The 27,087-nt window shown below is 36.3% G+C and overlaps 1 protein-coding gene across 1 annotated transcript in view; it reads left to right on the forward strand.

The window, feature by feature from the left end:
* TUSC3 (tumor suppressor candidate 3) overlaps positions 1-27,087 on the forward strand; it is an 80,056-nt gene that overhangs the window by 38,207 nt on the left and 14,762 nt on the right. Inside the window, exon 7 of the mRNA XM_013129046.2 lies at positions 18,698-18,761. Within this exon, the coding sequence (XP_012984500.2) occupies positions 18,698-18,761 (64 nt within the window). The remainder of the gene's footprint in view (positions 1-18,697; positions 18,762-27,087) is intronic.

The raw sequence follows: 27,087 nt of genomic DNA on the forward strand, positions 1-27,087 counted from the left end.
GTGTTTCCTAGTAATCTGGACACTAACAGTAACCAGGGAATTACAGAGAAACTTTTGAAAATAAAAGGAGGACTTGGTTTGAAAATACGTATTAAGGAAGAATGAGAATTTGTACCAATGGGGAAGGACCAATGAAGAACAGAGCTGCAGTAGCAACTAGCGTTCCCACTGCTGGAAATGACCTCACGGGCAATATGACGCTGCCTGGGCCTGACAGAGCATCTAGCCTGCATCTAGCTAATATACTGATAGTATAGAATGTAATAATAGGAACTCACATTGGTTTGCAGAACTTTTTTACTGGTGTGTGCATCAGTGGATCGTAGGGAGCTCTGTGGATATGCATAAAGTGACAGCTCTTTATGTTGTTGGGGAGATGTATATGAACAGGGGAAACTGCATCTGGAATCCCTGATTTGAGTAAAACATGAACATCAGGGGCTTCTTTTTCATCAAGGTTCTTGAGATCTTGGGAACTGAAAACTAGTAAGCATGATTTCCGTATTTGGCAAACAAATATGTGACTATATATGTCACATTGGAGAGAGCAGCATGGCAATAGAAGGAAGTCTTAAATACTATGTCCAAGTTCCTTAAAGGTATAGACAGGAATGAGACAACTGCTGCTGGCAGTCCACTTGAATTGATGGAAGTTTTCTCATCAAATAGGTTTGCAAAAGTTACAGAATGAGGTCTTGTAAGTTCTTCTCATGAATTAATAAGGAACTGATAGGTGTAAATTAACACTTTTCAAGGTGAAACGAAATCAGTGCTATTTCACATGGGTTTATGTTATGACCTTTGCTATTTACTGTTCATCCCTTTTCAAGGGCTTGACAGTTTGCTGTTGGCCTTAAGTTATTTGAAAGGATAAAGAGAAGAGCCAGCTGTGAAGAAGTATAGTTGGAGTTCTGTGCAGAAAAGCTGTGCCAGAATGTTATTTGCCATTTTGTTGCTCTGTTGGAAGTAACTGTAAAGTGATATAAATAAAAAAGCAGCTCGTGTATTTCTCTATAAAACTAAAATGTCTGTAAAATGATTGGCTCTTAGAAGGCTATTTCTATTCAGGAGTAAGGGGATTTTGTTTGGTGTTTGTTTGTTTGTTTTTGGGGGGGTTAGAATAGCATAATCAAAGTAACCTCTAAATACTCAGTAGGCAAAAGACAAAACAACATTTAGAATTATTAGGAGAGGAAACCACATTAAATGCTATAAATTCTGTGGTTTATGCTCAGTTTAACTAGTCTCGAAAAAGCTCAGGAAATGACACAGGGTGAACTGAAGTATAGAGTGCTTCTGTAGAAGGAATGGTAACAGGCTGATTGAGTGTGGTGCGTTAAATAATGACTGACACGGCGGGAAGCATGAAGGGAATTTCTAATTCAAATTAAATTTGAAGATGACATTTTCAAATAAAATGCTTCTACATGTTAGCTATGGAACTCGTTGCTGCAGGTTATTGCACATACTAAAAGTTTACAGCTTTCAAAAAACTACTGGACAAATTTGTAGCTATTAAAACCCCTTCAAGGTGGTAGTTGCAAGGTAATCTGCCTAAAAACCAGGAATGCGCCTTGTGTTGCAGGGAGAGATTTAAAGCAATCGAAGATCATAACCTCAACATAAATATTAAACTGTAATGTCATTAATGGTATCTATCTTTGAGTATGTGAAAAGACTCTCAGGTGCAAAGTTATTTTTCTTTTGTCTGCAGCATTTAATAAAATAATAGAATAAAATTTGACTGAAAATGTCTTAAGTGTGTGTACTCCAAGAGATGTGAAAATACTGGAAGTGTCACAAGAATAAAAATTGTCTGCAGTTGGTCATTAAAAAGAAACTAGTGGACTCGTACGTTGTAAGACTGAAGAGTCTTCTGTGTAGTCATGCTAGAGCTGACTTTTTGTCACACTGGAATGCCCTCATCATTCCCATGGTGTGTATACTAGTTTGCATCCTTTGGAGTTAGTCAGATGTAAAGAGAAATGGAAAATGAGATGTGGACTGGTAGGGAGCAATACATAATCCTAATAATACATGCAGTTGTAATGCATGCCAGCTGTTCAGATTCGTTTTTGAGGGAATATGGTTCACTGGAGACGGATACTTAAAACAGAAGAGATGTTCACTAGTAGGGGGCTCTTAAACTTCTTAGACAAAGCAATTAAAATGAACTTCCTGATATTGAAAGTAACTTATGTTTTGGAGTACTTTATCAAGGCAGATACTGCATTCCCTATTATTTGAAGGAGTTCTAAGACATGTGAAAGATGCTTAGATTGAACTGGGAGAAACTTAGCTCCTACTAGGAGAAGTTGAGAGATAATAGAGGTAGTACTGTGACTGTTCTTGTCGTGATGTGTGATCAAATCTTCTTTCCTTCATAATTTTTGAGAAGTGAGCATGTACGTACATTACGTACAGTAGCTTCTAGCCATCACAGTTCCTTGTTGGCATAGACATAGCAGTATAAATCAGTGCTTCATCTATTAGTTGGCTTTTGGAATAAGCAAGGAGTAGTTGCCTCATGAAGAGAGGGGGGAGGAAAGAAGTAATGCTGGGATAATAATGGGATAATAATGGGATGCTGGACTGGCTGTGGATGTCATGAAGTGTCCCCGAGATGTTTTTTCTTGTTCAAGCACTCTATGGTAGCCATATTTTGGTTCACTGCATAATTCACTCTCCAGGTCATTTTAGAAGGAACTTGGGAGAGAGGCATTTCTAACCTCCAGAAATGTGGGTGATGGTTTACCTGCTGAATCTCTTGCCTGAAGTTATTTGCAAAACCTTTTCTTCTGTTTTGAAAGCTGGCTTTTTTATGTAGCAGTCGGTTTAGTTTTCTGCAGCTAAATGTTAGGCAGAAATAAATACAGTAGATCGAAATTCTTTAGTACAGAGTAAATGGTTTTAGTTTATAGTTCTGTGCAATTATTTGCTTTATTGTATACTACATATCTTTCTAAATATTGATGTTCTGAAATTCTATCAGCAATAAACCATCAGAATGAAATATTGGCTCTGTTGAAATCAATAGCAAAATGCTTATTGACTTCTTTTGAATCAGCATTTCACCCAAATTATTCCAGGTACAGAGAAAAAACCTTTGTGCTCTTCTATGAATATCTTGGGACTGGAAATCTGCTTAGGTGAAAGTCACCATGACATTTGTAACTAATGCTACATTCCATGTAAACTAAAGAGGTAGGGATGTGGTGAAAACTTTGTCTCTTTCAACCCATCTTTTTTCCCCCTTTATTTTAATATTAATACTCTTACTGGTCAGTTAATGTTTCTGGTTTTATTGTTTGACAAATTCTTTTCAGAACTACCTTCAACATAAAGCACTAAGTATAAAGCACCAAAAGAATACTCTGCACTTTGTGAATTCTTTTTACTTCCTGCTGGTCTTGGGGAGGCATGTCAGTTTTCTCCAGATATCTAGGCTGCATAGACTGCAAACATCTCTTCACTGACATTCAGCCTGAGGACATCTATGGAAACTTTTTTCAGACCTGGAACTCTTCTATTCTTGCATTAATTGGAAGAACAGTATGTGCTCTATTTTGTATTTAATTTAGGTTTATATTTACCTGTGATATTCTTTACACTGCTTAATCAGTATCACGTGTTGTGATTCTTTTTTGTATGGTTTCTTACAGTGTTATTTGAGTTCTAATTCCCCACCCCCTTGCTCACATTTCCAATTTAACCATAAGAGCCCTCAAAATGTTAAACATCTTACTGCATTTAATCACTTTGCTGCTATCTTTTTCATGGTATATCAGCTTTTCAGGAATTCTTATGAGCAATTTAAATTTTGGATTTTTCTTTGGCTTGTTTAGCCTTTTTGCCTATTAATCATGACTTTCTCCGAAAGGGTGTTGAGCTTTCTCTTTCTCTTATCTTCTTAGCATGTTCTTATGTACCTCTTTCAGGCATCATAGTAGTGCTTTCATATTGAACGTACGAATGCTGTTACACAAAAATTGTTGTTGACATTAGTATGGTGACTTTTTAAGGGAAATGACTATACTGTTCTAAAAAGTGAACCATCTGAGGTTTTTGATTTTCAACAACTTTGCCCAACTTAATCTTGTTTGCAAACTGCCCTCGTTTCTGCAAAATCATGATCTGCTAATGGAGAGTTATTTCTTCTTTTACTTGCTGCAAAGAGAGGAGAGTAATTTAGCATGAGATACTGTATCTACTCTTTACATATCTACTTTATATTTTAATCCATTTTGTTAATGAAATCCATTATATGGCCTTTGCCCCCAAAGCTTATTTGTCCACAGTAACTTGTTTATTGTGTGTGTGTGTGAGGTTGTCTGGGAGTTGTTGTTTGGGGTTTTTTTTTGTTTGTAGTTTAAATTCAAAATAGTAAATATGTCATGAAAGTACAGCTTTGTTATTTTACTAGTTTAGGCACAATAACTGAGCTGTGAACAACCCTCACTTCTCATATATGTAGAATATGACTAAGCATATTCTCTCCTTTCTGAGTTGGAAATGTACTGCAATTTCACAACTCAGTACTTGTAATAGTCTTTTAACTTCCTTGCGTACTGTAGCACGAGTACCAAATATTCACATGGACAAGGACTTATTAAATTTAAGAGAATTTTTCATTTGGCCTCAAATAATTCCCAGGTTTTCTTGTCCCAAATACATGGGCATTCAATGTTCTATTGATTTGTCTTCTTCTAGGTATTCATTTTTATAACTTTACTAAAGTTAGCATTTTAAGTATTTTTATATAAGCTTGAATGAAATGATCATTCTCAATGTCTGTTAAGACTTGTGCTGCTTCTTGCGGTCCTGAAATATTTGAGTTTTCGCTATTTGGGTGGGTTTTTTTGACACAGCTGATGGAAGGAACTTGAAATGCAGCTTGTTTTGCTGACAGCAATATTTGATTTGTATTCATTGCAGGCTGGAATACTTGCTAAGGGTAGCACAGCAAATAGGTCTGAGGTTTTGTGTCATAACATTGAATGTTTAGCTACTGGCTTTTATGGTATATTAAATTAATGCCTGCCATCTAAACAGAACTTTATAAAATACATCATCACAAATTTGATAGTTGCTGAAGTACAAGATGTTTAATGGCATAATACATCCTTTGAAAAAAATGTTCTCACTTTTACGTTCTAATGATTAGGAAGCATCTGCCAGTGCATAAACGATGAATTTAAATAAGTGACTTCCATAGCTCCCTTCATAAATCATGGATTCAAAGCATTTGTTATTGGGAAATAAATTTCTATTTGTCAAGTGTGCCTACTCAAATTTTATGTTCTAAACTTGGAGTGATTCCTTTGTTCTGAGTTTGTCCTGCTATGGCTTCATTTTGCTCTGTTGCTATGTCATATCAGCAGTACTTCTTCCAATGTGCTAACTAGACTTACTAAACCACACAAAAAGAAAATCCTCTGGGCAACACAAAACCTTTTTTTTAATAACTCAGCTGTACAATTCTAAAAAATACAGATTTATTAGAGAATACAGTTACAAAAATTAAAAACAGTACAGCAAAGCCTAGTAAGAATTTGGGGTCCACCCTTTTTTCTGTGCATTCAGTTCTATTTTGAATTTTCGTTCTGTCTTCTTGGCCTGTGCCTTTCTATAGTCCCTTTTCCCAAAAGACTGCTTCTTTGTAATCTTAAGCATTCATTAATAGAAACAAAGACCTGGGAAGAAGATAACAAGCATATGTCTCTTTCCATTGAGAAAATCCTGGTGTAGATTTGAGTTTCCATCATAGTGAAAGTTACTAAGTTAACTTGTAGAGGAAAACAAAAAGGAATTTGGAAAAAGACTTAAAGAATGTAAGTAATTTTCCCTTAAGTAATGTGTGGCAGCCTGAATTTTGCTTTTATAAAAATTCGATGAGATGTTCTATATCCCATTGAGTAATGTTAATATGTAATACTGTGGAGCAATAGTATGTGAGGAACTTGAAATATCAGTATTTTAGAGCTTTAGATCATTGAAATGATATCTTATTATAACAACATCAGGTGGTAAGTTACACCTAAATTTAAACAGAGTAATAAAACTCCTGCTGTAGTGATAATATACTCCCTTTTTACTGACTTAAATGTTGATACTTTATGTACTTGCATAGTTTGGTACGTAAAACCATTTTTTAATAAAGATTATTAATTTTTCCAATTTTATTCTGGGTCAGTGTGTCACATAATGACAAAATCCCAAAGGATATAAAAACCCTGGACATGCATCTATATATCTGTGACTGCTACATGAAATGAAGTAAAACATTTGTTATAAAACTGAAATAAAACTTCAGAGTATTTGAAACATATTTTGCACAAGTATAATTTTTTAATTATTATTAAAAAAATACTAAATGCAGATATCTGAAAACAAATACATTACAAATATAACTGTTGCCTCTTAATTTCAGCTGTAGCTTCATTCTCTTTTGTTTATGTTTTGTCAGTTAGCTGTGAATCTTCCCCTCAAGAATAACCCAGTATTTACTAAGAAGTATAATTTAAAAGGAGAGCAGAAACCCACTTTTGTACTTGAGAAATAACTTCCTAAATTTATGAATCTGTTACTTCATACTGTGTTCACTCAGATACCTCTTTTTAAAATAAGTCTTAAGGTTTGTAAATTGATGTACAGGCTGTGCTTCAGATGGTCCTAATAGAAAGACATTTTGGCTAGGAATACCAGCATGGTTTTCCTCTCTGGCCTGTATCTAGTTACTCAATCATATAGACTAATTTTTCATGGTTGATTTTTCATGCTGGTCATGCCTTCCTGGTATGTCTCACCTTTGTAGTCAATTAGCATTTAAAAAGCAGCATTCCAAATGTACAGATGTTTCCTCTATACTTGACAAGTTCCTCTGCTATTGCAAATCCAGAACGATGACTTGACTTACTCTGGAACCTGTAGTCAGTGGTCAATACAAAACCTGGAGCTGAAATATCTTAATACATGTTTCTGAACTGTGTACTGTAATTAGAGGCACTATCGAATTTGCTTGGGGTAGGTAACTATATCAAACACAGGACTATTGTCACATTCCCCTGTTGTTGTTAATTGAATTGTGGCTTTGGGGTAATTTGGGATGACACCTCCTCTTGCTTCTGCTACAGAGTAATTTTTTTTGTTTTATGTTTTTCACAGCTGTTTAAATTCAGCAGTCCGTTTTGGAATTAGTGTCATAGTTAAGCCTCTCTTTCTTCACTTCAGCTTGCAACGCTTTGACATTCAGGTCAAACTACCTTTTTTGCCTCACAGCTTGGAAATCAATTGAAAGAACGCTTTGAAATTTCAAGAGAGGAAATATTACAGGTCCTGACTAAGAAATGGAAAACATCTTTGAGTTCATAAATATTACCCAGAGCAATAGGTGGTTATGGTGAAGGCTATATCTAAAATGGCTATAATTTCTTTTTTAAAAGAAAATATTACCACAAACCCAGGAAAATGGAAACTTCAAGATATAGATATTTTCTGGATATCAGGAATAATATAAAATTTCACTGGTGTCAGATTCTAAACCATAATTTAAACAAAAAAAAAAATAGCTCAGCTGAATGGCCATTTTCAGCTCTTCTGTCTCTGTAAGAAAAACATAGGGGCAGTAGCTGTCTTTCCTGTGTTACACCATAATGGTGTCGTTATCAGCATCAGTGTTGTGAAGATTATCGTTCTTCCACACTGTCATGGACAAAAGGATTTAGGAGACGGGGTAGGGAAAAAGATTTCCCAACCTGAACTTAATAATGGGAAAAGTAAAGTTACTTAACCATGGTCTGGTCTTACGGTTTTTAAGAAAAACAAACAAGCAACAGAGAATCTAAATGACCAGTGAGCTATATCCCATATTGTGCTTAGAACCAGAATAAGAGCAACAAGGAAAGGAATATTTTAAGAGTTCAGAAGATAATTCTTATTAACAATTTGTTTATGTTTTTTTTTAGTGGAATGCTCTTCATGAATAATGTTTCAATCTCTTTTGTTTCCTAATTAGAAGTATCGTAGTTTGGCTTCTGTGAGTTAAACAAGAAATCTGTACTCCAGAACAACCCTAGTAACAGCTGAGCTTTAGTTGCAGCTTTACTTTCATTAGAGTCACTGGCTTGGTTGTCCAGCTGTAATGAAATGCATGGGAATGTCAGTTTTTTCTGAGATTTTTTGCCATCTTTCTTAAGTTGATTAAAATGTGGTCACGTTGTCACGCAAAGCATCACAACTGCATAAATTCCATTTCCTTAGGCAGCTAGGCTAGCCTGTGTCATGTAGCCAGACATAAGCTGTAAGACATAAGCTGTGTCATGTTACAGAGATTCTGGAATTTTTACCTATATTTCTGTTTAAGTCTCTTATGTGGGTAGTGTGTGTTGTAATGCTCATTCAGGGAGAAGACATTTATGGCATGCCAATGTATTAGGTAGTTTGGTAATTAAGTGCTTTAAGGTTAGCAATGTTTTCTTCTTAATAAAAGGTTAAGTTCTGTTTTGCATTGTTGTTTTGATTTGCTTTTTCTGAAACCCACAAAGCAACAATTCATTGAAGGATTGCTGTATCTTTTGTCTTTTCATTATTTAGTAATTTATAAATGTGGGAAACATCCCTCAGAAAAAATTCTTACCAGTTCTTTGTATAAAAGCTGAGCAGAGTGTTCACAGTTTCTGGATTTGTGAGATCACTTCTGCTAACTAATTCGTTTGATAGCACTTCTAGACACCCTAAATAATGCAGTAGATCTGTAAAAGCTGTGCAGGGACAACCAAAGCATCAGCATAAACTAGGATGTGTGTGCTATTTCAAGTTATACCAGCTACCCTTTACAGTCTACAAAAGTAGGCAGCATTTCTCCACTTTTGCTCTCAGGCTGGGAATGCAGATCAGATTCTGTCCTTGGTGCCAGATGGCTTTGTGGAAGGCAGTCAGCACAGCCTATTTCAGCCAGCCAGTCCTGTGAAAACTGGTTGCTGTCTCTGCACTCTGTTTTGGTTTGAAGCAAGGGTAAGCACAGCAGCGAGCTCAGCCATGGAAAATGCAACTCATTCACTGAATTAATATATGAGTGAATTAAGGAGTCTGTGTGAGATTGTGTTTCTGTATTATATAATTAAAACAACATTAAATATTTCTTAAATAGCTTTATAATCCATCTATTAACTCTCCTATCAGAAGTGGCTGATATGTTGTCGTGGTTTAAGCTCAGCTGTAAATTGAAACCGCACAGTCTCTCCCTCACTCCCCCACCTTCTCCCCACCTTCTCCCCACCTTCCCCTCACCTTCCCCCACGCCCCCACCCCCGTTCCCGGAGGGATGGGAAGGAGAATCAAAATAATGTAACTCCCACAGGTTGATGTAATAACAGTCCAGTAACTAAGGTATAACACAGACTACTGCTGCTATCAACAATAATAATAATGATAAGGGAGATAACAAGGGAAGAGAATACAACCGCTCGCCAACCAATATGCTGTGGTATGGAATACATCTCTGGCTCATTTGGGTCAGGTGTCCTGTCTCTACTTCCTCCTGGCTTGCCCTCCTCCCTGGCAGAGCATGAGACTCAGAAGTCCTTGGTCAGACTGAACATTGCTAAGCAGCTACTAAAAGCATTGGTGATATCAGCCCTGTTCTGAGGCTGAAAGTCAAAAATACAGCACTGCACCAGCTACCAATAAAGAGAAAAATGACTGCTACTGCTGAACCCAGGATGTATGTTTTATGGTCTTGTTTTAGTAAGTGTTATTCTGAACACCTGCACTAACCATTACACCAAGGATGTGGAAACAGGTGTAAACACAAGGGGTCCAATGTTGATTTTCTAGATTATTCTGCTACCAGAGTGAAGTACTTGAGTGTAAGTTTAGAACAATCACTAAAAATGAATAGTTACCAGTTCTACTAATTCTGTCTATTCCTCACTGCTTTCTGTGTGCATCTTAGCTGTTTTCTTGGTCCTGGTCTTATTTGCCTGTAACTGAGCTAGATTGTATTTCATGTAGAGACATTGCTTAGATAGAGATTGCTTGCTAGGAATATAAAGGATGAAATTTTCACCAGAGTGGCATTCTGTTGGCATATATTTGAGTTGGAGGTGTTCATAGAGGTAATAACTGTCTAAAAAAAAGTTGTTTATTCTGAGTGGTTTAGTATTAAATGAAAATATTCCTGTTTAATTGTTAAATAAAATGAAGATCCCTGAAAAAAAAAAAAAACGCTCAAATTATGGATTGCACATTTCTTATAGTCATATATATGGTCATTATTTTGCTAGAAGCATAAGTTCATTAATCCAGGATTTCTTTTAGCAGTGAGTTTACATTTATTTTGTGTTTAATACATTAAATTTTGAAACAGTTAAGCATCATTTGTGGATGTGCCTTTATATAGCTGGGTATCTACAGTAAAAAAAAATCGCCCTATTAAACACTTGGACATTATCCTAATAGTTGTGTGTTAATATGTGATTAGAGTAGTCATAGAATTAGAGAATGGTTAGGGTTGGAAAGGACTATAAAAATCATCTAGTTCCAAACCCTCTGCCATGGGCAGGGACACCTCACCCTAGCCCATGTCAGCCAAGGCTCTGTCCAACATCATCTTAAACACTGCCAGGGATGGAGTATTTGGGATGGAGTCCCCTTTCAGATACTGGAAGGCTGCTATGAGGTCTCCACGCAGCCTTCTCTTCTCCAGGCTGAACAGCCCAAACTTTCTCAGCCTGTCTTCGTACAGGAGGTGCTCCAGCCCCCTCCTCATGGGCCTCCTCTGGACTTGTTCCAACAGCCCCATGTCCTTCTGTTGAGGACACCAGAACCACACACACGTCTGTCATCACATGAGAGCAGAGTAGAGGGGCAGGATCACCTCCTTTGACCTGCTGGTCACACTCCTTTTGATGCAGCCCAGGATGCAGTTAGCTTTCTGGGCTGCTATCTCATGCTCATTTCCTCATCAACCAACATCCCCAAGTCCTTCTCCACAGGGCTGCTCTAAATCACTTCTTCACCCAAACTGTAGCTGTACCTGGGATTGCCCTGACCCAGGTGTAGGACCTTGCACTTGACTTGGTTGGACTTCGTGAGGTTGGCATTGGCCCATCTCACAAGTGTGTCAGGTTCCCTCTGGATGGCATCCAGGTAGATGACGTCGACTGCTCTGCCCCTATCCATCAGTTCTGTAGCCCCATCATAGAAGGCCACCAAATCGATCAAGCAAAATTTCCGCTTAGCAAAGGCATGTTGACTGTCAGCAATCACCTTATTGTTTTTCATATGCCTTAGCATGGTTTCCAAGGCTCCATGATCCTGCCAGGCACACCAGTGAGACTGACTGGTCTGTAGTTCCCTGGATTTTCCATTTTCCCCTTCTTGAAAATAGAGGCTATAGTTCCCTTTTTCCAGTCATTGGGAACTTCAGTGGTCAGAGGTTTCTAAACTGTTTAGTAAATGAAGTACAGTCAAGATTTTTTGTTTTTTTTTTTTGAGGTTTTGGATGTTGCTTCATTTATTTATTTACTCAATTTCAATTTTGTGTAGGTTCTTTAAAATTGTAAACTCATACTTTAATTATATCCTTCAGTCCAAATAAAAAGGTTTAAAATTATTTTGGCAAATCACATTCATGTGCTAACAGTTGTTCTAAGCTAGTGACCATTCTCACAGATGTGAACAATGTAGGCCATAAACAGTATCGTCTCATTGTTTCTCGCATCAGTGGTCACTATAAGGACGTTTGAGGGCTGGATGCTACAGGGAAAATAGGTCACTCTACTTGTACTATCCCCAGCAGAAAATGGTATCTTCTGTGATGGAAAGAAAACAGGAAATTACATTAGGTTTCTGTTTTCAGACTTTCACAGACCTGCCTATGCTAATAATTTCATATGAGGTCCCCTGCTGGGTTCTTAAGTGAGTTAAAACTCTGTTCTGCCTGTATAAACTGAACAGATACTACTATAAAGATAAAATAAGCATATTTGGAGAGCATGCTTCAAGTGAAGCTATGTGAAACTGTGCTGGATTTAGAAAACATAATATTTAAACAGGTAGCTGCAATAAAAGGGTTTGAGATGCATATGGTTTTATTCTGAGTCTTGCTAAGCAGGGTGCTGCTTTTGAAGTGTTACATGGAAGAAAACCTCTCTGGGGAAATATGGTTATGATTATGAAAACACAAACCATTAAATTAATATACCTTGATGTTTGATCTCGAAGGGTTTGCTTTACTGAATGAATTACTTATTCTCTGTAAAATATTTAACTTTTTTTCTGCATTCATACTTAAAATGATAAGACATATAAATGGTGTGAGAGAATGTATGAGAATTTTTGCTTTTTAAACATTTAAATACTGCTGAAAATCATGCTAATCCTGGTCTTGGAAAACACCTAAGCCTGATGTGATAAAGAATGTCATGGGGCTCACTCTTCCCCTTCTAAATTAAGAGAAAAGAACAACTTCTTATAGCTAATATATGTTCTTGGCAAGATTGATGGACTTTGAAAAAGGCCATTCTGTAGGCTTAATCTTAATAAAGTAATCCATGGCCTTCCATAATGTTCCTCTCCGATGGATTTCACCCTGAATGTGATGTAGTAAAGGAAGATAAATTAGTAGTATTTATCCTATTGGTATGTAATTCATAATTCATTCTCTTTGGAGCATAAAACTAGTATGTTGCTTCACCTCTTTCCATATATGTTAGCTTGAAATTGTCCTGTTGTCTCCATCTACAGGTTTCTTCAACAGGCAGTCTAAATTGAGTTTATCATTAAGAAGGATAATTAGTATAATTTTTTTTTCTGATTTAAATTCATTTCCAATATACTTTTTTATTAATTTGTGTCATGTGTTGTGAACTGAGGGCAAGTTATTTATCATTTATCCAAAATGGTAATAATACTTCATGAAGTAGCTTTGTATGTTATGCTGTTACTAAACCCAACTTAGTTTAATCAGCTCCCTTCACCCTTGTATCCTTCATGTACATACTCATAGAAAATAAGAATTATGGTGTTTGGTTTAGGTATCATTTAGAAATCATGATTCAATTTTGATGTTGGGTACTCCACAATTTAATTGTGTTGACTTAGAATTCACGTACAACTCACAAAGGCCTTATTTCCACTTACTTTGTTTTTGTTTTATTTACATTACATTAACAGGAAAGAGCACAGATTACACTTAAGGATTTTACTGAACCATTATAACTATAACTTTTGAAGGGAAATCACAAGCATATGCTGTGTTTAGTGAAATTTGAAAGTGTATTACATGATTGATTGTTATTCTTGACTGTTCTAGTGAGGGATTATATGTATTTACCATCTGCAGTTCAGTAACACTGAATATTTAATGTGTTTATGAATAGTAGATAAATATTTAACACAGTTTTGTGAAAATGTATATGCATTGAACAACTGTTTGTCACTGCCAAAGAAAATGACCTGATCTGGGGACATGATTATTTTGGTTAGCAATTCTCATGGCTTCTGTTGAATCAGACTTGAGGTAGGAGAATTCAAGTTGGAAAAGGACCCATTGTGCAAAGTGTCAGTCGCTTGTGCTTTCCCACCAGAGTGGTATTTGCTGTTGCATACACTGTGTAGCTGTCCAGCTCTTCTGCCTAAACTGTGTTTGCATTTCTTCTAACGGACTTTGCATTTTACACAGCCCTGCCTGTTGTGCCTCTAAAATGAAAGAGAAATACCAAGTTTATTCATGAATTTATTTAAAAGATTTTCCTAGAGCATTTGCAGCCAGATAGACTTCACATAGCTTTCAAAAAGCAGAAAAAAAAAGCAAAACCAGAAATCTTGCTTTTCTGTGTTGTAATAGCTTGTATCCTCAAATAAAATTCCCTGAGAATTGTAGTAGTATGAAAACAAAAAAACCCTCACAAGGACCAAATCCTTTATTTTGGCTATACAGGTCTAATTTTAATTAAAAGCTGGTGTGGAACCATAAAAAAAAATATGGAGAAAACTGTTTGAGAACTGTTGAATAGCTAATTTGTGGAAATTCCTTAAAAAAATTGTCTTGAAATATATTTTTTTTAGGTAAGTATGAGCTACAGATGACCATGAATTTCAAAATTTGATGATTCAGTGGCCATTACAGTGTACAAAACTGGTGTGTGTGGGTACATTTGCATAAATATGTATCCTTGCAAATATAAACTACTCTTCAGGTGACCTCACAGTGTTGTCATATGCCTGTAGGGAAAGACACAAGGACAAATGCCATAGTTGTTACCATTCTCTCTTCAAGAAAAGGTGTTTGCTGTAATTTTTAAATGAAGTACTGGTATTCTGTCTTCTGGAAACTTCTACTTAGATTTTTATCTTTTTGTCTGTTGTTTAGAATGTAAGACTGAAAATTCACTGTGGATAAACCACATCCTGCAATTCCTCCCTTATTAGAAAAGGGGTGAAGTACTGTCATAAATTCAGGTGGTTCATATTATATTTTCAAATGCAAAATCTTTTGGGTATCCTTCATCACTGGAGTGGTTTTTCATTTTCTGTACTCCACTACCATCATTCTGACTCATAGCTATAGAGGACATGCACCATGCTGCTGCTTTGAGTATTTGGAGAACAATGTCCTGGGGAAGCAATTTAAGGGAGTCTATTGATCGCACAGTTATATATAATTCTAGGTAACTTTAAAGAATGATCTATCTAAGGACATTTGTAATAGAACAAAGAAGTTAGTAGATTTTCTGATTTGTTTTGTTTTCATTTTAAAAAGGCAATTCTGGACAGTAAACATCTGCTTTATTTAACATTTTAACTAACTGACATTCAGCTAGTGCACTCTGTCTAAGTTAACCCAAGATCTCTTGCCTTCTTAAGTAAAAATCAAGTTGTTTTTTTTCGGGGGAGGGTTTTCTTGCTTATTTAAGGTGGCTGTTCCCTTTGTATTTATCCATTCCTTTCCTCTCTCTAGGGACAGAGCAGAAGGTGACAATTGTCTCTTACTAGCTTTTTAATATAATGTTTCCAGAACTAGATCAGAGACTATCCACTTCCTTACAAGCAAGGCTATGCCTTTATCAACTCACACTTAAAAGAAATACAGTTACAACATTAATCGCTATGGGACATTTAGCCAGAACTTGATATTCATTAGGAAGTTTTCAAATTGCAATCTCTGATTCAGGTGTTCCAGGCAGGTTTTGTATTTTTCAGGTTTTAGTTTGCTTGGGTTCTGTTGGTTCAAGTTTCAGCATTTGCAATACCTGTATCTAGTCCATGTTTTTTTTTCTTTCTACTGAGTTTCAGGTGGGAGCTAGGACTCTTTATCTAGGATATCTTTATTTTCATTACTTTCTCTTCTTAAGGACTTCATCTTTTGAGAGACTGACTGTTCTTGTGATGAGTTTTGTAGCTTGAAAGCTTCTCAAACAGCTTCTTGAAAAGCCTCAAATGAAAAAACTCTTAGACAAATAAGCACATTTTACATCATACAATAAAACTAATTATTTTGGAAATTTAACCAACAGGCAGGCAAAGATTTGTGATAGAGAATGTCTTTCCAATAACTGTATCCTTGTTCTGTCATTGTGATACCAGCCCTGCTAATACGTTAGATCTTACATTACATTAAATTACATTAGATTGCACCATACTGCTGCTGTAACATACAAAAAACTCACCTTGTCAGGTAGGCAAGACTAAAGTTTTTTAGTCAGAATATATTTTAAAACAATCCATTAACAATCTGATCAATTTTTATAGCTTTTAGTCTTTCCTTTGTGGTGTTTCAAGTTTGAATTGGAAGCAGTCTACATGTACAAACACTGCAAACTGGGTTTATCTTTTGCAACTTCTGGTCACCCCCAGTTTGAGGAAGGAATTTTCAATCAGTTTTCAGTCAATTTTTCAAGTGTGAAATTTGCTTGAAATGTTTAGAGTTGAGAGTGTATTTGTTGGTGTTTTTAAAATCATCATTAGTGTATGTGTTTGACAGCTAGGTAATTATAGAATAATAGAATGGTTATGGTTGAAAAGGACCTTAAGATCATCTAGTTTTAACCCTTCTGCCATCGGCAGGGACACCTCAAATCTAGACCATGTCACCCAAGGCTGTGAAACTGTTCTATTTAATTAACAAAATTAATGTAGTTTTTTGATATGTCCAAGTGAAACTATAAGTCACACAAACTTAAATAATATTTTAAAATAAAGTTACTATGCTGAGTAGTGAAGACTAGCACCTAAATTTGATTCCTCCCCAGTGTACTACAAATTTCTGTCATCAGAAGCAAGAGCATAAAATTCACTCTTTGTGGAGGAGGTGAGACTCTTCCTGCCTATTAGGAGGAAAGCTAAACAATTTCATGTCAGTAAAGTATTTTGAGTAAAGGAATTATTTCTCTATATAGTCTTTGCATGCAATTGCATGTGTGGACATACTTGGATTCTGTTCCTTCAGTGGTGTTCTGGTGAATTAAATTGCTACCATAAAGAGAAAAATAGTATATCAATAAAAAAGCATATAACTAAAAATCATATCTCTCATCTAAATGTTTTACTAATGCAGAAGGCATTTATAGTCTTAGAACTAAGTCATGTGACAAACAGTTTTATTAATCATAGAATCATAGAATCGTTAGGGTTGGAAAGGACCTTAAGATCATTTAGTTCCAACCCCCCTGCCATGGGCAGGGACAACCAGTAATACAACCAGTAATCAGTACTAATAATTTTTTTTCTTCAACATAGTATGTATTTCTTTAGTTCCCAATGTGCATTTATATACAATTTAGCATGTGAGTAGAGAAAGAGTAGTAGTGACCATATAGAAGTGCATATAGGTATTTAATAATTAAATAGTGGTCCTAGACCCTATTACACTTTTCTGATGAAAGGTTCAGTTATTTTGGTTCACATTGTATTAGTAAAGGCCATATATATTGTAATCATTATAAGCTTCAGACTATAACTTGGTGCTATGATAGTAAGAAGAAATAGATGTTTACCATTTTTTAGACACAGTTGAATCCTGCAAGTATATATGTATGATTATATATATATATGTGTGTCTATATATATATATGTATGTACCTATATATATAGGTGTCTATATATATGCATATGTACATATATATATGTATAAATAGCTTTAGCAATTATTAGAAATTATGATAGAGGGTCCCTGTTTGCAGGACTGTAGTCACAACTGAACCAGAGTGCAAGCATTTTAACTTTGCCATTAATTTTTGTTAATGTAAAATACTTCTGTTTCTTTCCTCTGTTTTAGAGATGTGTATGTATATATATAGCCTTAGTGATATTTTTAAGGAGCCCTGCAAAAAATCAGGGAATACAGATTGGCTTGTTGTCATTTCATACTGCAGTGAAATACTCTTCTGAGATGAGTGATCTTTATCTTGTTAAAGAAAAAAGATGTCTTGAGAAATGGAATCTTCAGGGTTGAAGTTCTTGCCTGGTGTAGCTTTGAATTGGGTATTTGAGCATAATATAATTGAATTTTGAAAACAATAGATAACCATATACTGAGTGAAAACTTTTATCATATCTTATGAATTACATGTTGCACATGACAATGCATCAACTGGTTTTTAACCGGAGTGGATGAAGATATTCTTTTGTATGCTGGAGCATTAGAGTATTTCAAATCTGAATTGTTCTGAATCTTGACGAGGATGGAGTTCAGGCAGAATTATTCAGCATAAAATTAATTAAAGCAGAGCATATGAGTTAAAAAATAAACTGACAAAACTCTAAATCAATAAGGAGGGCAAAAACTTTCTTTTTTCATTTCCTTGATAGGAGTGAGCATTTTTCTTTAATTGAGGTGAGAATTGTACCTGTGCCTAAGAACAATACATGTAAATAATACTTTGAGAACATGGATAAATTTAATTTCACATAGAGTGGTAAGACAACCTATTCTTTGTTTGTAACTGTAGTAGGGGAAAAGAGAGAACCTTCCTTTTCTTGTGCATATTTCAAGTCCTTCAAAGTTTCACTTCCTTTATTTGCTCTCATAGCTAGTTAACAATAAACACAAGACAACCTCTGAATAATATGCTGTATGTTCTTAATAATAAATGTATAAAATAAGCTCCCTGTCAGTAGTTATTTTTATTAGACTATGTTATTTTTACATTTAGTATTAATATTGGTCATTGCATTTACTGCAATTCCATATAAACAAACTAATTTATGAAGTAAGATTTTTTATGGGCACAATTGTAATTTTTGGAGGATGGAATACTTTGTATTAAGAAGCTTCACTCAATCTAAATAAAACTAAAGTAAAACGAATTTTTTTAAGGCAAAGTTCAGTTTTCATTCTATAAAAACCATGCTGAGATATGTCCTTCATTTCATCATCTCCCTTCTCAAAAACTGTATCTGCTGAGAAAATAAATGCATGTTCTTTATTCCACAATAGCAGCAGTGTGAAAGAGTCCAACATAATGTACCCCTGTATGAAACATTACATTCACCATATCTATGTGCTTTGACTAAATATTCTATTTTTAACAGTCCGTTTTACTAAACATACATAAACTGTGCTGTTACTTCTAGCTATTGCTTTCTGTGTTTTTCTGCAAAACAGGTTTTATTTTGATTCTCAAATATGCAGTTGTGCCATTTTCAGTGGATTTCTTTGTTCTAAAGATGATTGATTTTCATTTTTATTTTACAGAGTTACATACATGGAAGCAGTCAGGCTCAGTTTGTTGCGGAATCACATATTATTCTTCTACTGAGTATCCTTCAAACTGGTGATGACTAGAAAAAAATCAAGCTGAGGCACAGTGTCCTGTTAAATAAAATTGCTCTGGCAGTGAATACCATTGAATTTTTGAGCAGGTATTGTATTTTGGCTTATTTATTATAAGTTTAAATAAATATCCAGTATTGTTGCTGTTTACAGCAAAGTACAGCTGGCATTGTTTTTCACTAATATGGACCTTGTTGTCTCTTTTATTACTCCTGTGCCTGATTACTAATCTTAATATTTTTTCCTTTCAGAGTTATCTTTTCAGTAGCAGAAAATATTTTCTTCTCTTTTTCACTTTTTATTATAAAAGTTAGAATTTTATTATTTTCCTTTAACGGACAAGTATGCTGAAATTAACTAGTCATGCATGAAGATGATTTGTCCTCCAGCAGTCTTTGGGTTTAGTTTTATTTTAGTTTTTGTGTTTCCCACTTAATCTAAACACTTTTAGAAACTTAATACCACTTTTAGAAACTAATAACTCAATTTCATTTGTTCTGACCTCATCTCCTCACAGAATCATAGAATCATAGAATAGTTAGAGTTGGAAAGGACCTCAAGATCATCTAGTTCCAACCCCCCTGCCATGGGCAGGGACACCTCACACTAAACCATATCACCCAAGGCTTCATCCAACCTGGTCTTGAACACTGCCAGGGATGGAGCATTCACAACCTCCCTGGGCAACCCATTCCAGTACCTCACCACCCTAACAGTAAAGAATTTCTTCCTTATATCAAATCTAAACCTCTGCTGTTTAAGTTTCAACCCATTACCCCTTGTCCTATCGCAACAGTCTCTAATGAATAGTCCCTCACCAGCATCCCTGTAGGCCCTCTTCATATACTGGAAGGCTGCTATGAGGTCTCCACACAGCCTTCTCTTCTCCAGGCTGAACAGCCCCAACTTTCTCAGCCTGTCTTCATATGGGAGGTGCTCCAGTTCCTTGATCATCCTTGTGACCCTCCTCTGGATTTTCTAACAGTTCCATGTCCTTTTTATGTTGAGGACACCAGAACTGAACACAATACTCCAAGTGAGGCTTCACAAGAGCAGAGTAGAGGGGTAGGATCACCTCCTTTGACCTGCTGGTCACTCTCCTTTTGATGCAGCACAGAATACGGTTGGCTTTCTGGGCTGTAAGCACACACTGAAGCTGGCTCATGTTCATTTTCTCATTGACCAACACCCCCAAGTCCTTCTCTGCGGGGCTGCTCTGAATCTCTTCTCTGCCCAACCAGTAGGTGTGCCTGGGATTGCTCCGACCCAGGTGTAGGACCTTGCACTTGTCATGGTTAAACTTCATGAGGTTGGCATCAGCCCACCTCACAAGCATGTCAAGGTCAAGACTTCAAGATTTATTCTTTCATTCTTAGAGCAATTTAAATTAAATCTGTGTGTCTGTGAATATGCTTTAATAATCTGTAAGAAAAACTCATATACTGTCTGGCTTCTTTATACCCTGCTTCTAATCAGCTTTGTTCATTGATGGAAAACTCCAGTCACCATTAACTACTCTTAAAATACCACGATTCCATCACAAATACTACAAATTCCATCACAAATACCTACCAGCACAAGAGGAAGAAAACATCATTTCCCAATTTGAAGTTATAGCCAGATCTCAGGGTTTGATGATTGTAGCTACTATCCTGTTCTCTCCCTGAAGTTAAGTTGGCTTAGATCCTGCCCTTCTTGTGACTTCCCTGTCTACCTTCATCTTCAGTATTTACCATCCAAAGAGAACACCATCATTACGTCTTTTTGCTTCATTACATTTATTTGCCTGGCATCAGTTTTCCCACCTGTGAAACATTTTTTTTGCTCTGTAAGTAGGTGTTACTAATTTAATTTCAAAGTTATGATCATATTTTGCAGACTAAATGCAATATTTGCTATTGAACTGGAATATCATGTCCAGTTCTGGGTCCCCCAGTACGGGAAAGATGCATGCATACCATACGCTTAGCTGTATAATACAGTTTATTAAACAAGCACACTAAAGTGAATAAGCACACTAAAGCAAACAAGCACACTAGCGCAAACCAGGTATATATCTCTATATAGTAAGTACAATAAAGCAAATTATATCTCTGTATTATATATAGGGATACATATATATGAGTAAAGTACAGAGGAAAATTAGCAATGCAGCAAATCATTAGTGCATAGAGAGAACAGAAGTAGAAACACATCAATTAAATACATTGAATCATCATCCAGGCTCACGCTTCAAGCTCGGAAGCCCTGTTGCAGCCAGTGCCAGGAGTCTCAGGTAATTGCAAAAATTTGTGTGTGGTGCGTCCACCCATAGGTGAGGATTCGGATTCATCTACAAGAGGGTCCTGCTTTTATACCCTTAGAAAAACAACCAGTTTTATGCCAGCTCTGTCATTGTTTGCTTATGGGGCTGTGCTGTTTCTCATGATCTCACTGTTGGCCAGGTGCTCCAGTGCAGCCAAGTATGAAACAAATAGAACAGCTGCACACCTATGTTTTCTTGCCTCTTTCCAACAGTCACAATGAATATAAATATATATACTGTACCAAATACACTATGACAATAAACATACCCACGAGAAGGGGTTAACTCTCAAGTAGGTTCCTATCCGTTACACAGGGACAACTTTTATCAGTGGAGGAAATAAAGGAGATGGGTTTTCTAGTAGTGCTCTCTGACAGGACAAGAGGCAGTTCGCCCAAAGTGAAAACCAGGAAATTCAGTCTGAAGACAAGATGACACTTCTTACTGTGAGGGTGATCAAACTCTGGAGCAAGGTGCCCAGAGGGGCTGTAGAATTTCCATCTGAGAAGATATAGAAAACCCAACTAGGCACTGTTCTGGGTAACCTGCTGTACCCAGTTGCTTGTGCAAAGGGGTTAGATTAGATGATCTCAAGAGGTCCCTTCCAGTCTCAACCATTCTGTGATTCTGTCAATTCTTCAGGTTTTATATCATATTCTAACACTGTATCAATATCACATTGTATTTGTTAAAGTTTTGGAACCACATTTATTTGTTCATGATTTCTAAATTATGGCTTCCTTTTCTTGGTAAGAGAGAATTAAAGATAAATAGCTTTATCTGAATATTACCAGGTCAAAACTCAGTGATTATTAATTGCTATATTTTTTTAAAGTACACAGAGACAGCCATTATGTTTCAGATGAAAAGTTTCTTGCATGATATATATGTGCATTTTATTAATATCATCTTTATGCTTCCTTTTATATAGCCACAATTTATTTCTTAATTATTTTGAGGGTTTTTTTGCATTTCCTAAACTGCCACAGTTTCAAAAAGTCTGTTCTCTAAGACAGATCCTGTTGGCTTCTTGAGAATGGGAAAAATAACCCCCAAAACCAGCTAAGTTTAAAAATAAACAAAACTTTTGTTCATGACAGATTTTGTTTGTCTGACTCAGGCATTAACGTGCTATCTTTTTGTTGGCAGTGACTGTCTTTAAACTGGGAAGTTGGCTATCTACTTTAAAGCAGCTGGCTAAAAGAATCAGTGAGGTTGTACATTGCCACTTGCAAAAAGAATTCTCTAAGGTTTCATTTCATGGCTCAACACTGTTTGAGTTTTTGGTCACACACAAATTTCACAAGTGACATGAAATCTTGACAGGTTTTAAGTTATGCATGAAAGAATATTTCTTCATCCTTTCAATTTTGTAGTAATTATTAGCTGCTTCATTGCTTCATTATTTGTTTATTCAGGAAATATTGATAGAAAATATGGGAATTAGAAAAAAGGTATGCCAGATTCATAAACAGTAGTACATTCATTTTATCCTTTAAAATTTAAAAGATGCATTGAATTTTAAACCAGGACATCACTATGCTGGTAATGTACATGCTTCATTTGGTTGCTTCTTTTCACTTCATATTGATAAGAACAAGGACAAGGTTGTCACTTCTTGCTAGATGTTGAAAAGCAATGTTGTGTTTCTCTTTAAAGCAAACTTTTAATACCTGTGAGAAAAAATGTATTTGCATTGCATTTCTATGCTGGCTTTTAGATAGTGATTCTATCCAGTCTGATAGATGATTTCCATAGAAAGATCTGCTGTTTATTTCCAGTGATGTAGCTACGCAATTTTAGGACATGGGTAAGAAGGACTTGTAAAGATGTCAGGTATTTATTTTCAATTACATTATAAAGCAAAATTAAATTCAAAATTCAGAATTTTTATAATATTGTAAACAAATAGTTTCAGTCCTATCAGGTGGTTACTACATCTTAGTAGCAGCAAAATGGAAGTCTCTGTAATAATACAGCACATACAATGTTACATGAGTAAAACAATTTTACATCAATGAAAAAAATTTATACTTAGTTTTATTTCCATGATGGCTTTTCTCACAGACAAAGTACTGATAGTGCATTTAGCAGCAGATCAGAGTAACTGAAGTGGGTTAGATTGAACACTGTCTGAAGACACTAAAAACTTACAGTAAGCACACATCTCAGAACAAGGAAGCAGTCTTTCAATTCCAAAGTCCCAAACCAGGTTCTGATTCATTCTGAGGCTCCTTATAGGTGGCTGATGGGGGCCATCTTACCAAGTCGACAGGATCTTATACTGTGGGTGAATTATTATGTTTTTTTTTAATCAAAACATAGATCCTGTTGAATTCCAGGCTGCAGAACAGTGAATAAAAATTAGAATAGGCGTTTAAAAACAGTGTGGGGGGTTGATCCTGGCTGGACACCAGGTGCCCACCAAAGCTGCTCTATCAGTTCCTGTATAAGCTGGATAGGAGAGAGAAAATATAAGTAGAAGCTCATTGATCAAGATAAAGACGGGGGAGACCACTCAGCAATTACCATCACAGGCAAACCAGATTCAACTTGGGGAAATTAGTTCAATTTATTAGAAATGAAAATTAGTGTAGGGTAATGAGAAATAAAAGCAAAATCAAAGCACCTCACCCTCACCCCTTCCCTCTTCAAAGGCTTAACTTTACTCTTGATTTTCTCTACCTTCTTCTCCCTGCCAGCACAGGGGGACAGGGAATGGGGGTTGTCATCAGTTCATAGTGCATTGTCTCTGCTGCTCCTTCCTCCTCAGGGAAAGACTCCTTACACTTTTCCCCTACTGCAGCATGCGGTCTCTCTCATGGGAGAAAGTCCTCCACCAGCTTCAGCATGGGTCCTTCCCATGGACTTCAGTTCTTAATAAACTGCTTCAGTATGGGTCCCTTCCACACGGTACAGTCCTGCAGGAACAGACTGCTCCAGTGTGGGTCCCACATGGGGCCACAGGTCCTGCCAGGAGCCTACTTCAGTGCTGGCTTCCCAGCAGGTCACAGCCTCCTTTGGGCATCCCCCTGCTCTGGTGTGGGGTCCTCACCAGGCTGCAGGTGATTCTCTGCTCCACCATGGACCTCCATGGGCTCCAGGGAGGCAGCCTGCCTCGCCATGGTGGGCACTATGCAGGGCTGCAGGGAAATCTCTGCTCCAGCACCTGGATCACCTCCTCCCCTCTTTCTTCACTGACTGTGGTGTCCACAGAGCTGTTTCTGCCCAGGTGTTTTGCTGGTGTTGCTCAGATTTTTTTCCCCTTCTTAAATATGTTATCCTAGAGGTGTTACCAACATCACTGAAGGGCTTGGTCTTGGTTGGCAGTGGGTCCATCTTAGAGCTTCTCAGTAGTGGACATATGGTAAGCTTCTAGCTGCTTCTCACAGAAGCCATCTCTGTTACACCCCTGATACTGAAACCTGGCTATGCAAACCCAATTCAGTGAGAAACAGACCTTTATGTAAAGAGCAGCCCCATAATTCTATTTTTATTTTTCTTTTTACCTTAGGAAATTAGGATTTATAGATCTTTCAGACTTACTTGCCTGAGCTAGTTCTAGACTGCACTATTTGAGGTGAAATGGTTATGTGGTGTAGACTGCTGGTGTCTATTCTTGCAACCCTTCCTTCACAGAAATGGGGTCATAGTTAGTAAGTCAGTGGAAATGATCAGGTATTGATAAAAAAAAAAGTGCAGGGTAGTTCGACATTCTTGGAGAGATAAGAGGAACTAAAGGCAAGGATATTGAAGTACTGTTGCTAGAGTTACAGAGGATAGGGCTACTAAGAAGGCAAAAGAGGTGAACCTGTGTAATTGGGAGCTGACATTTTCTAAGAGGGACAATATGAAGTAAACTGCACAATCAGTATTACTGTTGTAATTAACTATAGTTGAATAAAGATACAGTATGATGACTATTGTAACTGAACAGCCAATGGAGTACACAGTGTTGAGCTGTAAATATGGCTGTGAGTGCCAAGATAAAGTGAGAAAGATAAGGAATAATAAGGTTGGATAGGCTGTGTAGAAGTTGAAAGACTTCTTAAATTCTTTCATTTCTCCCTTTAGTGGACACTAATCAGTATTTCTAATGAATGCCCATTTTTATAATTTTTTAATGTCATTCCCTGGAGAAACACTGATTCAAATGAAATATGTCTTTTTGGTTGTTTTTTTTTCCTTTTACAGTAGCAGTGAATATTTGTTATACAGAGTAAGTGTAAAACTTACAGTAAATATTTTCATTTTCAAATAAGTTTCAGTTATTAAGGAAATAATTTGTTGTACAGGAGATAAATCTAAGCCATTATTATAGGAGTAAGCATAACCTGATAATTTTTCTCATTATTACTATTAAGCTTAGTTAACTTTGCTGATAAAATGCACGCACCTAAGTAAAAGTGGAAATGTCTTTTTAGTTTGTTAATTTGAATTCCCAAGGCAGGGTTTAATGTGACAGTTGTGTAGGTGGATGTGAGATGTTGATTGAGAAGGAAAAAGAAATTTCATTGGTTACAAAGAAAAGTTAAAATTATGCCTATTATGAAAGACATTTCCTGTCCTACAGAGTGAATTTAAATGAAGTGTATTAAGTGCCTCTTAGGTGCAGGGAAACTTAACCACAGAATGAATTTAAATGGGAGATGTCTTTCTGTGTGTCAGTAAAGCTCATGCAAAGTCACCGAGCATAGGAACCTGGAAATTTGAGTCAAAGTCAGTAGAACAATATTCATTTAGCTCTCGGTTGTAAGACTTTATCACTTGTGCATAATAGAATCAAGCTGTGTTCCCCAGAGATCATGTAAAAGTGAATGATGATGACAACTAAAGTAGTGAGATAAAGGTTTTGTATGCTTGGTCTTAAGAATAAGGGAAAAATACCACAGTGGGAAAAAATAGAACTAAAAGCACAAAATTATGCCATATATAAGCATGCTTCTTAATTAACTATGGAAATCAACATCCAAAGCAGCAAAACATACTGCATGCTTTATATTATTTTCTTACATTATCCACCAATACTGTTAATATTCTAGGCTCTTCTGGCTCTTCTCAAGCCAGCCTGACTCCTCCTAACTGTAAAAAAAGCATAAGGAGATGATAGCTAGAAAAATCAAGAAGTTTCCTTCTGTTACCTCATTCTCTTACTGCTTGACCTTAAATAATTCATAATATGACCTTTTAAGAAAGATGCTCAAGTCTCTTACATGTCAGAGGTATGCAGAGACCTTAAATTACAGCTGGGATTTGTCAGTGTAGCATTCAACATAATTCTCTTTCATAAGCTAATTGAATGATACTGGATTTAATGAATTGCCTTCAAATATGTGATTCTATGATTCTGTGCCCCCTGTGTGAAATTACCAACTCCATAGTTCAGTGATTTTCAACTGTTTTCTATTTCTTGTTTTAAAATTTTTCAATGAATGTGCAGACCCCCTGCAAAGCAAATTTAGCTGTCTGCTGCTCTGACAATTGCCCCATTCTTATTTGCCTTTTGCAAATACCTGGCTACTAGTTCGCAGACCAGGAGGTATTCACTGACCACAGGCTAAAGACAGCAGCATTCTTAAGGGTCTTTTTAGGCATCAATAATTTTAATAGTTGTTTTAATTGTTAAGAAACATAGTTGTTTGAGTGGCTGAAAGATGCAGAAACATAGTCCAAAGATAATGGTTTACCTTTTGGATCCACAGATAACTTAGTTGAGTAGTCCTCAAGTGTATTCAGCTAGGAATAAGCTGAGTCTATTAAGATGCTGCACAGGTCTTTAATGATGAAGAAAAGCATAATACCAACCTAGAGTGATATTGATGATGATTTATCATATAGAAAAAGAACATGTGGTATTCTTAAAAAGATTTATAGGTGCTCAGAGAAAGAAAGAGTGATGGTGTGTATGCATGCTTAAGGATGAAGTGTGTATTAGCAAACAGATGAGACAACATACTAAGTCTAGTATTCGAAATTAAGTGCTTGAAAACAACCCAGGTGTTTGGAA

Source organism: Melopsittacus undulatus, chromosome 7, assembly GCF_012275295.1.
Source record: "Melopsittacus undulatus isolate bMelUnd1 chromosome 7, bMelUnd1.mat.Z, whole genome shotgun sequence".
NCBI classification, from domain to species: Eukaryota; Metazoa; Chordata; class Aves; order Psittaciformes; family Psittaculidae; genus Melopsittacus; species Melopsittacus undulatus.